At 47.8% G+C, this 13,879-nt stretch overlaps 1 protein-coding gene across 2 annotated transcripts in view; it reads right to left on the reverse strand.

Annotated features, from left to right (window-relative positions):
* DENND5B (DENN domain containing 5B) overlaps positions 1-13,879 on the reverse strand; it is a 70,967-nt gene that overhangs the window by 34,737 nt on the left and 22,351 nt on the right. For both annotated transcript variants that reach the window (XM_069763283.1, XM_069763282.1), the window contains 7 exons: positions 12,921-13,030; positions 11,892-12,558; positions 9,904-10,091; positions 6,947-7,483; positions 4,728-4,959; positions 3,513-3,663; positions 2,394-2,487 (listed from right to left, as the gene is read on the reverse strand). In XM_069763283.1, coding sequence (XP_069619384.1) covers positions 2,394-2,487; positions 3,513-3,663; positions 4,728-4,959; positions 6,947-7,483; positions 9,904-10,091; positions 11,892-12,558; positions 12,921-13,030 — 1,979 coding nt within the window. The remainder of the gene's footprint in view (positions 1-2,393; positions 2,488-3,512; positions 3,664-4,727; positions 4,960-6,946; positions 7,484-9,903; positions 10,092-11,891; positions 12,559-12,920; positions 13,031-13,879) is intronic.

Here is a 13,879-nt window from a genome sequence, read left to right on the forward strand (position 1 = left end):
ATATATTATGTATATATATATATTCTAAATGGGTTCTTTAATAATTTGGTGAGGTCCCAATGGTTTAAACACTAAATTTAAGCCTGATACAGAGAGATTGCAGCACGCAGTAAAGCAATGTATTGGTTTCATTTGGGGAAAACAGCACCACTGTGGTTGAAAATGGAATTGCAGCCACTTTACTACCTACTGACAAGAGATTGAAGACGACTTGCGTCATCGAGTTTAAAAAGGGAGAAAGGCTGGAAATTTATAGATATAAGGACTGATTAAAAGGATCTGATGCACCCTGGATTTACCACCATGTCAGTTTGTGAAGGAAAAAAAATAGGAAAAGGTTAGAGGGTAACCCTGAAATTGGTCTTGATGAGAACCTATATTTTATTTTATGTGACTGCCAAAGTGATCAAAGAGCCGTTTGATCTACTGGTTAGGTCTGGCACGATCGGACTGATCAAATCGATTGATCATCTGCATTCCTGTATTAAAAAAATAATATGTATATGAATGACCAAGCCTTAACCTATAGCTATGAATGAGGTGGCTCAGTGAGACCTAAGGTGGCTCAGTGAGGCAAAACTCTTTCAAGGTGTTATTAGTCTGCCTCCATACAGATACGATTCAATAATCTATTCCTGCGGTGTCCCGCTGTCTCAGGCTGCAATTTCCTAGCAGATCCCCCGTGGCAATCACAAAGGATCTGGCAATTTTAATATTCCAGGCACGCCTGTCGAGTGTCTGAGGACAGCGCTGGAAACAGATGTACACCGCCGAATAGTTCTTCCACAATAAATTTGATAGCGTACGTCTGATCAGCAGTGTTCCAACCATATGGACCCCACCAAAGTCTGAACAAGACAGATTACAGCATGCAGTAAAGCAAACTGTTTGGGGGGTAAAACAGCACCACACTGGTCAGAGTTGGAATTGCAGCCACAAGGTGTAATGGCGGCCATGTTTACGACCACTTGAGGACAGGTAGTTTTGGCATTGAGGGGGAGTTGCCCTTTAAATTTCATGTAGTTAGTCTCCGTATTAGGTTGGCAGGAAACCTGCGCAGTGATGACAAGAGGAAGGAAATGGAAGGTGAACATGAAATGTGAAGTCCGGGAGGAAAGAAATGTCACCAGCTGAGAGGGCGGATTATCTGGACGGACAGGAATCTGGGAAACTATTCCAAGCATGAGGCGTGCCCACTGTCTGCTACAATGGAAGCCATTCATGCACGGCATGTGGCCCAGAGGGAACGAGCCATCGCTAAAATGGAAGCAAATCAAGGAGTTCCAGGGGGGGGCAGGGAAGATCCATCGTCAGGCGCTGATACTTATTCCAATATTATATGCAGAGCGGTCGGAGGTTTTGTTTTTCTGATACAGAGCTCCAAATCCCCTGCTGGATAAAGGCTAATATTCTGCAGCCACCACTAGAGGGAGCTCACTGCATAGCAAGGATACAGCAGTACGCAGTGAGCTCCCTCTAGTGGCGGCTGCAGGGAAATAGAATTGGAGCACATTGGTCTAGGATTTATACCGCCAAGGGGACTATTCTATGGCGGACGCACGGAGTGTATGATATTAGATCCAATCCAAAGCATTTCATAACAAAAAAAAAAAGTGACCTGTGCCTTTAAGAGCCATTTAAACTGTATTCATCTCCTCGTTAGACGCGGTGCTTTCATTAGTGATCAGGCCTAAATTACATGACGTGCCGGCTATGCTGTGAGCAGAATTAATATCGGAGCAGAAGAGCGGCATTAATCATTCACTTGGCCGTCCGTGATCAGGAGCAGGCGCCAGACTGTGACCTCAACCAACCCAGACACAAGGGGACCCGCCTCCTGATCATCCGCCAGGCCAAAAAAAAAAAAAAAAACCATTACAGATCATCATTATCACCTTCCCATCATCTGTCCGAATGTTAGTTCACCTCGCTAACAGGATTTAAAAAATTTCTAGACTATCAGATGCCGGATTAAAGAAATTCTACAATATTTAATTTTTTCTTTTAAATTTATTTTTTTAATACAATAAATTATTTTGTAATATCTGTCATAACTCCTTATCGCCAGATTAAAAGTAAATTTTCCCAATTTTTTTTTTTTTTAAATTAAGGCCCCATAGGCTAGAACAACCCAAAGTAATATTATGGGATGCTGCGCAGCTCTGACCCTTACGTTAAATCTATAGTACCGCAGCTCAGCCCTATTAACTGCAATACCAGACATGACCTGGGGACGAGAGGGGGCGCCGATCACAGAGCAGGAAAGCTGAAGGTAAGAGGTTAATTCAAGACGTGCAAATAATTAGCGAGGGCAAAGCGATTAAAAGAGATGAGAGCGGAGCAATTTCCCATCTTTTGCATGGGGTTGGCGGTCACACGCCGCGACGACGTACCTCCCTCAAGTCGTTGTCCAATCCGAGGTGTTCCGAGTGCTGCCGCTGGCGATCCTTCCTCCGCTGCGCCGTGGCGTTCCGGCTGACCCACCGACTGTAGATACAAGACAGAGGATAACAGGCGGAAACACTCATCCACATAATGTGCTGCTACATAGAAATAATACCGCACAGTACCGCATATACACTGCTGCACACACACAAAACGGCCCGGGGCTCATCAGAATTTTGTAACAAATATTAATATTCATGAGGCTGCAACTCATTTACATACAAAGTGGCGCATAGATGCCTCAAGATTATGTGAACTCATTACTTTTATTATCAGAAAACTTAATTTATCTACATAGCGTCGTATTTTATAGGATGATGAGTATTATAGTAGTTACATTCTTGTATATAGGGGCAGTATTATAGTAGTTATATTCTTGTATATAGGGGCAGTATTATAGTAGGTATATTCTTGTACATAGGAGCAGTATTATAGTAGTTACATTCTTGTACATAGGGGCAGTATTATAGTAGTTACATTCTTGTATACAGGGGCAGTATTATAGTAGTTATATTCTTGTATACAGGGGCAGTATTATAGTAGTTATATTCTTGTACATAGTGGCAGTATTATAGTAGTTATATTCTTGTGTATAGGGGCAGTATTATAGTAGTTATATTCTTGTATATAGGGGCAGTATTATAGTAGGTATATTCTTGTACATAGGAGCAGTATTATAGTAGTTACATTCTTGTATACAGGGGCAGTATTATAGTAGTTACATTCTTGTATACAGGGGCAGTATTATAGTAGTTACATTCTTGTATACAGGGGCAGTATTATAGTAGTTATATTCTTGTACATAGTGGCAGTATTATAGTAGTTATATTCTTGTGTATAGGGGCAGTATTATAGTAGTTATATTCTTGTATATAGAGGCAGTATTATAGTAGTTATATTCTTGTACATAGGGGGCAGTATTATAGAAGTTTTCCATGTGGCTATGGGTAGTATTATATAAATGGCCGCTGCAGGCGATGACATAACAGGACTCGGAGGATAATCCGGACATGAAGCATTGCAGGAATTCTCGCTCTGAATCCTTCGTGTGCAGAACAGGTTCTTACTTGTTGCTGATCGGCCCGTTCAGCAGAACGTCTGACTGCAGTTTGGGGAAGAATCCCTGCTCGTATTTCCCTTGTCCGATCTTCATGTCCAGCAGGTGAGGGTGGATGGCCGTGTGATCCATCTTTGTCAGACGCTGCTCGATGGACACAGCTGGAACAATGAATACATCAGTCAGGGGCATCGAAGAACAGACAAATGCATTGTCCCTCAAATAAAAAAGTTAGGGCATGACTCCACCGCCAATATAACACAATATTCGGGAACTGCTACTTAAAACAGATCGATCGTAGAACCCTTTATACTGTACATTAATATGAAAACCGTTTTCTGATACCTTATTTCTATGCTGAGATATAATAATTTGAAGCTAAAGGCCCAAAGCCTGAGGCTGCACTACTGAGAGATCCGGATATTGCCTCTTTTGATCTGCCTGATGAAGTCCTTCCATGGCATCCAAACAACTATATATATGTATATATATATTGACAACATTATATTCTGCACTATGCCCACAGAAGAGGCTGTAGTCATGAGATTGCCTCAGTAGTGCAGCCTCAGGCTTTAGGCCTGTAACTTTAAACGCTCATAGCTCAGGTTAGAATTAAGATATCGAAAAACGGTTTTCACATTTTTGATGTATAGATAAAGGGCTTTGCTTTTTAGTTCCTTCCTTTACGCAAATCCCCAATATAGTACTGACGGGAGGGGGAGAACATTGCACAAACTTGTTATAAGTGAGTAAAGCCTGCAACAAAGTGAAGGTGGGAACAAAACAAGAAAAAAAAGGTGAGTTTAGGACATGTAAAAAGAAAAAAAAAAAAATGTAAAAACGCATTTACAATCCGTCTGATTCCCTCCTGTGCACAATGTATGTGGCTTTGGGGCTTCAATGTGAACAGTCGGTAATTGCTGGAGGACCAGGAAACCTAAAAGTAAGAATTAGGAGTAACGTTAAGAGGCCGGAGGGTTAATGCCGGCGAAGCGACCGGCACCGAGCCGTTAGGCAAACATGGTGAGGACGAGGAGGATTCCACATGGCGAAGGCTTCACTGCGAGTCCACGTCTCTACGAGTCCACAATCTGCTGAGGGAAAAGGACGACATCCCAACCGCACTCCGATAATCAGCAGAGCGTGAGAAATAACGCGAGGAACAAAGGAGGATTCCACCCATGAAACAACCCCCGGAAAACGCAACACTGCCCACAAGACGTACCGGCCTCCTTCAAGGTGGCACACGACTGGTACGTGGAGGTCCGAATGGCTGGTGCCCGGACGTTGTAAAGCCGGATTTTCTCAATGCGGGAATCAAACACTCGGAGCAGAGGTTCCTTCTCTTCCCAGAGAGACATGATCTTATTATCAATGAACGTGGCGAACATCTGCGTCTCGATGAATCGGGAGAGGAACGGGAGGTACGGCTCCGGCTGATCGGAGAGGAACGAGGCCTGAAGATGAGAGGAAGCTGTCACTGACGGCTACATCCTGTATTATACCCCAGAGCTGCACTCACTATTCTGCTGGTGCAGTCACTGTGTACATACATTACATTACTGATCCTGAGTTACATCCTGTATTATACCCCAGAGCTGCACTCACTATTCTGTTGGTGCAGTCACTGTGTACATACATTACTGATCCTGAGTTACATCCTGTATTATACTCCAGAGCTGCACTCACTATTCTGCTGGTGCAGTCACTGTGTACATACATTACATTACTGATCCTGAGTTACATCCTGTATTATACCCCAGAGCTACACTCACTATTCTGCTGGTGCAGTCACTGTGTACATACATTACTGATCCTGATTTACCTCCTGTATTATACCCCAGAGCTGCACTCACTATTCTGCTGGTGCAGTCACTGTGTACATACATTACTGATCCTGATTTACCTCCTGTGTTATACTCCAGAGCTGCACTCACTATTCTGCTGGTGCAGTCACTGTGTACATACATTACTGATCCTGATTTACCTCCTGTGTTATACTCCAGAGCTGCACTCACTATTCTGCTGGTGCAGTCACTGTGTACATACATTACTGATCCTGATTTACCTCCTGTGTTATACTCCAGAGCTGCACTCACTATTCTGCTGGTGCAGTCACTGTGTACATACATTACTGATCCTGAGTTACATCCTGTATTATACTCCAGAGCTGCACTCACTATTCTGCTGGTGCAGTCACTGTGTACATACATTACATTACTGATCCTGAGTTACATCCTGTATTATACTCCAGAGCTGCACTTACTATTCTGCTGGTGCAGTCACTGTGTAGAAACATTACATTACTGATCCTGAGTTACATCCTGTATTATACCCCAGAGCTGCACTCACTATTCTGCTGGTGCAGTCACTGTGTACATACATTACATTACTGATCCCGAGTTACATCCTGTATTATACTCCAGAGCTGCTCTGACTATTCTGCTGGTGCAGTCACTGTGTACATACATTACTGATCCTGAGTTACATCCTGTATTATACTCCAGAGCTGCACTCACTATTCTGCTGGTGCTGTCACTGTGTATATACATTACATTACTGATCCTGAGTTACATCCTGTATTATACTCCAGAGCTGCACTCACTATTCTGCTGGTGCAGTCACTGTGTACATAGATTACATTACTGATCCCGAGTTACCTCCTGTATTATACCCCAGAGCTGCACTCACTATTCTGCTGGTGCAGTCACTGTGTACATACATTACATTACTGATCCTGAGTTACATCCTGTATTATGCTCCAGAGCTGCACTCACTATTCTGCTGGTGCAGTCACTGTGTACATACATTACATTACTGATCCTGAGTTACATCCTGTATTATACTCCAGAGCTGCACTCACTATTCTGCTGGTGCAGTCACTATGTACATACATTACATTACTGATCCTGAGTTACATCCTGTATTATACTCCAGAGCTGCACTCACTATTCTGCTGGTGCAGTCACTCTGTACATACATTACATTACTGATCCTGAGTTACATCCTGTATTATTCACCAGAGCTGCACTCACTATTCTGCTGGTGCAGTCACTGTGTACATACATTACATTACTGATCCTGAGTTACATCCTGTATTATTCCCCAGAGCTGCACTCACTATTCTGCTGGTGCAGTCACTGTGTACATACATTACATTACTGATCCTGAGTTACATCCTGTATTATTCCCCAGAGCTGCACTCACTATTCTGCTGGTGCAGTCACTGTGTACATACATTACATTACTGATCCTGAGTTACATCCTGTATTATACTCCAGAGCTGCACTCACTATTCTGCCGGTGCATTATATTACATTACTGATCCTGAGTTACATCAGGTTTAGTACAGGATAAGTACTGTATGAACACAGTGACTTCCCCAGCAGAATAGTGAGTGCAGCTCTGGGGGATAACAATAACATGATCAATATTAGCCTTCACCTTATCGAAGTTCTGCATCTGCTCGCGGTTTGTGAGCCAGGACTCCATATCGTGTGCGGCTTGTATAACGAAGGCCTCGTAGTCGGCAAACATCTGCGTGAAGCGATTAGCGAACACTTCCCGGATCTGCACGTTGAGTTTGTAGTCCTTCAGCTCGCTCTCCGCGCACTTGAGCTTGTGGTCGTCCTCCGCGTCCGTCAGAGGAACGCTGATGCTGATCTTGTCCATTTTGATCCCCGTCCTTTTGGTGAGCGCCTCCAGCCGGGCCATGGTCTCGTTCCCCTTCAGTAGCTCGTACATGTTGATGTTGTGACCTGAAAGGTTCCCGTTCTTTTTGTCGTTCGCCAAGTCGTCCAGCATCAGGCTTTTCAGTTTGGTGGCGCTCTCGCTGCAGTGCAAGTTTCCCTCCGGGGGTATCCCATAATTCAGGAGAACTTCAGAGATTTCTTGGATAAATTCCAGTTTGTTTGGGAACTGGGGGAATTCTTCCGGGAGCTCGATAAAGTGGTTATCAATATCCACAAAGCAGAGGTTAGCCTGCGACCAGAAGAGAAAAACCAGTGGTCAAAACAGAAACATAGCAAAATTTAATTAATTTTCCTGAACGGGAGGGATCTAAACAAGTCTGTGTCATGAAGTGAGGCAGTCTACTGTATAGAATATTTTTGCATATTTGCAAACAGTCCTGAATCCTGAATTTGGCGGGATAATCCTGTGACTATATCTCACTATATGTAAAACCCCGCACTCCTGGGGGAGGAGTTTAAAGGTTTTCAAGGGGGGGGGGGAAAGAATATTGATGAGAAAAAAAAAAAAAAAAATACTCATTCGCAACAATACAGGACGATGTCCCAACTCATCAGGCTTAAAAAATGGCGAGAAATTCCTTCTCAGCCAATTACAGGATGAGGCGGGGCCACCAATGTGGACAGTGATTGGAAATAGCTGTTCAGCCAATCACTAGCTACATTGGCAGCCTGCCTCGGCATGTGATAGCAGCTCAGCCAATCACAAACTACATTGGCGACCCGCCTCGGCATGTGATAGCTGCTCAGCCAATCACTAGCTACATTGGCGACACGCCTTGGCATGTGATAGCTGCTCAGCCAATCACTAGCTACATTGGCGACACGCCTTGGCATGTGATAGCTGCTCAGCCAATCACTAGCTACATTGGCAGCCCGCCTTGGCATGTGATCGCTGCTCAGCCAATCACTAGCTACATTGGCAGCCCGCCTTGGCCAGTGATTGGCTGAGCAGCTGTCTTCAGCGTGTCGAAAATGGGATCGAAAAGCACAGCGCAGCGAGGATCGGGTAAGAGTTGGGACGGGATCGATGTGGCTCAGTGTTATTTCTTGTTCTGAGGAAAACCCCTTTAAAAATGTCCATATTTTTTGCAATTTACATGTCGGCAAATTTAGAAATGGTGGTCACCCAGGAAAGAAACAAGAGGGAAGGGGGGAAATGGAGCTGCTGAAATGGACATGTTTTAGTAATGGGGTCAGACCTTCCTCCATTCAAACACATAAAAACCGAGACTTGGATATAATTATTATTTTGCCTATTGAAATCATAGGTGTAAGAGTATAGGAAGAAGAGATATCGGCTGCTGTATGTTGGGTTTATCGTTTATGACCCTCATCTATTAGCCAGCTAAGATTCAATAAGCTTTTCTTTTTGGAGGATATAATGGTGTAATACCCCATATCTCCTCTGGAGGTGCTGTAGGGGAAATCACAACTTTTTTCACTGCAATTTAGTAGAAAATCCTTGTTTTCTTTCCCTAAACACTGAAATCCGTGCTACTGAGCAGACTACATCTCAGCTGTGGGAGAGAGCGGAGATTTAATTCTGAACTTTGACGTCTAGGATCGAGCGTTCAATTATCGGTGCTAATTGAATTACAGCCACTTTCAGCGAGTCCATCTGTTGTCCTCCGAGCAGACGGCGGCTCCATCTTGTGCATGTTCGGCTCGTGGCGTCATCTCTCCCCAGACAGCGGCCCTCGTGGTCATTAGTCGGCCATCTGCTGACTGCGTAAATAACGTATCCAGCATCAGGAGCCCAACTCCAGAGCGCGCTCATTAATGGCTGCGTCCGTGTACCCTAAAACTGTTTTTTTAATTAATTTTAATTGGATTTTTGTTTGAATACCAAGATCTGCTTTCTGTCGGACTAATGGAGGAAGGTCCAGAACCACCATATATGAATGAAAGGGGACAACCCCTTTAAGGATCCATTTTCCCAGACATTACAGCTAGAATCCCTGAAAGTGGCATTTACGCCACAAGTAGGGGCCATGGAGACCAGAGAACGGGGGTACCGTAACTCCTATACGTTCCTAGTAAAATGGATGAAACTGCGCTACTGTCCCTTTAAGATAGCCTGGCGCTGGCAGCGGAGCGGAGCTGGCAGCCGTACAGAGCGGCTGAGTCACTTTATTTTGCATCTGCACGCGAATACAAATCAATCCTTTTTTTTTTTTAACAATCTGCATATTATCCCACCAGACAGAGGTGGGCGACGTGACTCACGGGCGACTGTGCCCACGCGAGATGCAGTGCCCAAACCCACGACAGGAGATGAAGGCTACGCCACCTCTCCTGACCAATAACCCTGAGGGTCTATAAAGGGGGGATTCCTTACTCGTGACCCTTTTATGAGCCAGAAGGAACAGATGGCATCTCCCCGGTGGTCGCCAATAACTACTGCCACTTCCCAGTCTGCAAATAGGGAGGCCTTCCCCTTTAAGAGACAGAGCCTCGGCAGTAATCTGATCAGTGTATTAGGTAAAGAGCTTCCACCGTGGGTTCAACGTCCACCGAGGAGGGCGGAGGGCACAGCCGGCGGCGGCCGTCACAAAGCGATGCCTGTGATGTCACCATTACTCAGCAGCACCAGTCACCCAGCTTTTCCACACTCCAAAAAAGCAGAAAGCTGGCGGCGAGGTAACCCACCTCCTGCGGGAGCTCCAGCTTGGAGCGGTCGGTGCCTTCTTTTGACTGCAGGCCCATTAAGTACGGCACGGGGGCATCGAGGAAGTGCAGCAGGGATGCGGGCAGGATGGGCACGTACACATGCTGCCACTGGAAGGGGAAAAGGAGCGAGGTTATCCCCTCCGCCACCGTCATCAGCCGCTGGTAATCTGCAAGGAAAGGAAGAAGGGGTTAAAAAAAATAAAAAAATGTTAATATGGCCGCCAGCCGTACAGGTTATGTTGAACAGGTGATACATGCTCATCTTTAGCTGCAGGGAACCTGTCGCGTCGCAGCTTCAGGACGGGTCATAGACAGACGAGGCACTAATGTGACACCTGCCGGGAGATGCTGGGAGTAGTAGTATCTCCATTGTTGGGTCTATAGTGTGTGTATAAGTAAAAGCACCTAAACATCAGCAGTTTATTGAGAGGCGCTGCAGCAGCGGAGGTGCGCATAACCAGGCGACGCGGCGGCGGAGGTGCGCATAACCAGGCGACGCGGCGGCGGAGGTGCGCATAACCAGGCGACGCGGAGGAGCGCATAACCAGGCGACGCGGAGGAGCGCATAACCAGGCGACGCGGCGGCGGAGGAGCGCATAACCAGGCGACGCGGCGGCGGAGGAGCGCATAACCAGGCGACGCGGAGGAGCGCATAACCAGGCGACACGGCGGAGCCCATAACCAGGCGACGCGGCGGCGGAGGAGCGCATAACCAGGAGACGCGGCGGCGGAGGAGCGCATAACCAGGCGACGCGGCGGCGGAGGAGCGCATAACCAGGCGACGCGGCGGCGGAGGAGCGCATAACCAGGCGACGCGGCGGCGGAGGAGCGCATAACCAGGCGACGCGGCGGCGGAGGAGCGCATAACCAGGCGACGCGGCGGCGGAGGAGCGCATAACCAGGCGACGCGGCGGCGGAGGAGCGCATAACCAGGCGACGCGGCGGCGGAGGAGCGCATAACCAGGCGACGCGGCGGCGGAGGAGCGCATAACCAGGCGACGCGGCGGCGGAGGAGCGCATAACCAGGCGACGCGGCGGCGGAGGAGCGCATAACCAGGCGACGCGGCGGCGGAGGAGCGCATAACCAGGCGACGCGGCGGCGGAGGAGCGCATAACCAGGCGACGCGGCGGCGGAGGAGCGCATAACCAGGCGACGCGGCGGCGGAGGAGCGCATAACCAGGCGACGCGGCGGCGGAGGAGCGCATAACCAGGCGACGCGGCGGCGGAGGAGCGCATAACCAGGCGACGCGGCGGCGGAGGAGCGCATAACCAGGCGACGCGGCGGCGGAGGAGCGCATAACCAGGCGACGCGGCGGCGGAGGAGCGCATAACCAGGCGACGCGGCGGCGGAGGAGCGCATAACCAGGCGACGCGGCGGCGGAGGAGCGCATAACCAGGCGACGCGGTGGCGGAGGAGCGCATAACCAGGCGACGCGGCGGCGGAGGAGCGCATAACCAGGCGACGCGGCGGCGGAGGAGCGCATATCCAGGCGACGCAGCGGCAGAGGAGCGTATAACCAGGCGCTGCAGCAGTGAAGGTGCGCATAACGAGGCAGTGCGGCAGCGGAAGTGCGCATAACGAGGCGATTCAGCAGCGGAGGTGCGCATAACGAGGCACTGCAGCAGGGGAAGTGCACATAAGGCGATGCAGCAGCAGAGGGGCGCATAACGAGGTTCCACAGGAGCTCAATACTATACAATATACATGCAGCTGCTGAAAAACCTCTTCTTAAAGACAGGGCAGGTCAGTCAGTTGGTCAGAGAACAAACTTCCTGCTACACTGATCCGCTTGTCCTTGGGGAGATCAGCGGTTCTCACATAGCGCCGCTGATCTCCGTCTACTCATCAGGGTCGGAGATGACAATCACCTGATTTCCAGGCACACCAGGAGGCTCGTGTTGTCGGCCTGTCCCACATGCTTTACACTGCAGCTACGACCCCGGCGGGCGCTCAGCGTCATCTTACCTTGTGAGTACAGCAGGATCTGCATCTCCAGTAAGACACAAGTGAAGAGCTGGACGAGGTTCTCCAGCCCCAGCAGCTCGAAGGTCTCCCTCAGGGGGTAGTCGGACAGGGGAAGCTCGTTGGGCCCCGGCCGCTGACACACGATGGGCTCGTACACGCCGTAAAACTTCAGCGAGCGCCCGGGCGGCGGCAGCGGCACCTCGTACAGGATGTTGTGGATGTAGCTCTCCAGCGGCAGCGGCGGCGGCTGCGGGGAGGTGACGGCTTTGTAGAGCTGAGACAGGAACTTCTTGCACGACTGCATGAACGGCAGCGGGGTGATCAGACAGATGCACTTGGAGACGTAGAGCGTGTCCCGCGAGATGTCGTACGAGTTGTAGCGCTGGAGCTTGGCGAGGGACGTGGCGTCCCCGTCGTCTACGCTGCTGGCCAAGGAGTCCATGCTGCAGGAGGACGAGGCGTAGACGCTGTTACACTGCTCCGCGTTGTGCATCTGGTACAGCGTCTGCATGGCCGTACAGATCTGCTTACTCGTCACCTCCTCGAAGAACGTCAGGACGAAGCCGTACGTCCGGGAGCCGTCTTCCCTGGTGATGATGAAGGAGTGGAACTGGGGGTCCCGGTTGTCGGCCTGCGTCCTGAAGGACAGGCCTTTGGGCATGCAGAGCTGTGGAAAGACCAGGGCAGAGTGAGAGGTGGACGCCCGTGTGCAGATAACTTCTTAAAGAGGCAAGGAGACCCCCAATGATCACCAACAATAGGGGCTATGGAGATAAACCCAAATCAAACCAGGCTGCCGAGACCTTCACCGATCCTGAGAACGGGAGACCCAAAATCCTCTGTCGGCATGGAGCGGTACTGAGCATGTGCGACCACCACTACAGTGAAAAGAGCGGTGGTCGCACATGCTCATTGCTCCTCCTTTCGCACAGGGACCCATGTTCTCATGATGACTGGTGATCCCAGTTGTCTGAACCCTACTTGTATCACCTCCTATGAATCGTTGGTCCACCGTCCTTTAGTCCTTACCATGTTGACGGCATCCTGATCGAAAGGGTTCCACTCCACGTTCTGCGGGTAGTGGGCCAGGACTTTGGACTTGAAGGTTCTTCTCACCGGACTCTGGTCAAAGTTTTCACCTAAATTTAAAAAAACAACAAAAAACAACGATATAAAAGTGCGGAACGAGGCAGAATCCTCCATCGGTCGCCCCTTTCCAAATCTGGAAAAAAAAACACAAAAAACAAACAAAAACCTTCCTAATCGTGCAAACTAAAAACAACCGTAACCATCTGCAGTTCAAATAAAGAAGTCGTACTTAAAGGGGAGATCCAACCAAGTTTTTTTTTTTATTGGTGCACGGCCTGACCATGGAGTAGAGACCAAGATCAAAGGGTCACTTTCCACCCCACCCCCACCCCTCAGAGTTCCCCTTTAATAGTGGACCATGAAAATGCCCACTGGAGTCTGACAAGGCTCTTCAGGAGCGGAGATCATACAGCTGCCTGTCCGTACATGCGCTGCCGTCACGTAGTTCACTTCCAGGCAGAGCGCCAGGGCTGACACCAGAGGACAAACGACACCTCGAACAAGTGATCTGCACACAGGAGCTTGTGTTCCGTGTTAATAAAGAGGATTAATTGTAAGAGGAAAAAAACAACAACAAAAATAAAGTAAAAAAAACTATTAAATGTAACAAATAAAATAAGATTAAAGTTAATCCAATAAATAGAAAAAAAAATATTTAAACAAAAAGGAAAATAAATAAGATAAACATTAAAGAAATATATAAAAACTAGAAAAAAAAAAAAATCAGGAAAAAAGTTAACATTAATGAATAAAACCACAATAAATAATAAAATACTAATAAATTAATTCAACAAAATGCAAAAAAAAAAAAAAAATAGTAAGTGGAGAAATAAAAAAAAAACTAGAATTTTGCTGAATTTATTGGTATTTTTTTGTTTTCCCCCTCACTTATTATTGTA

The sequence above is a fragment of the Ranitomeya imitator genome, chromosome 4 (assembly GCF_032444005.1).
Source record: "Ranitomeya imitator isolate aRanImi1 chromosome 4, aRanImi1.pri, whole genome shotgun sequence".
NCBI classification, from domain to species: domain Eukaryota; kingdom Metazoa; phylum Chordata; class Amphibia; order Anura; family Dendrobatidae; genus Ranitomeya; species Ranitomeya imitator.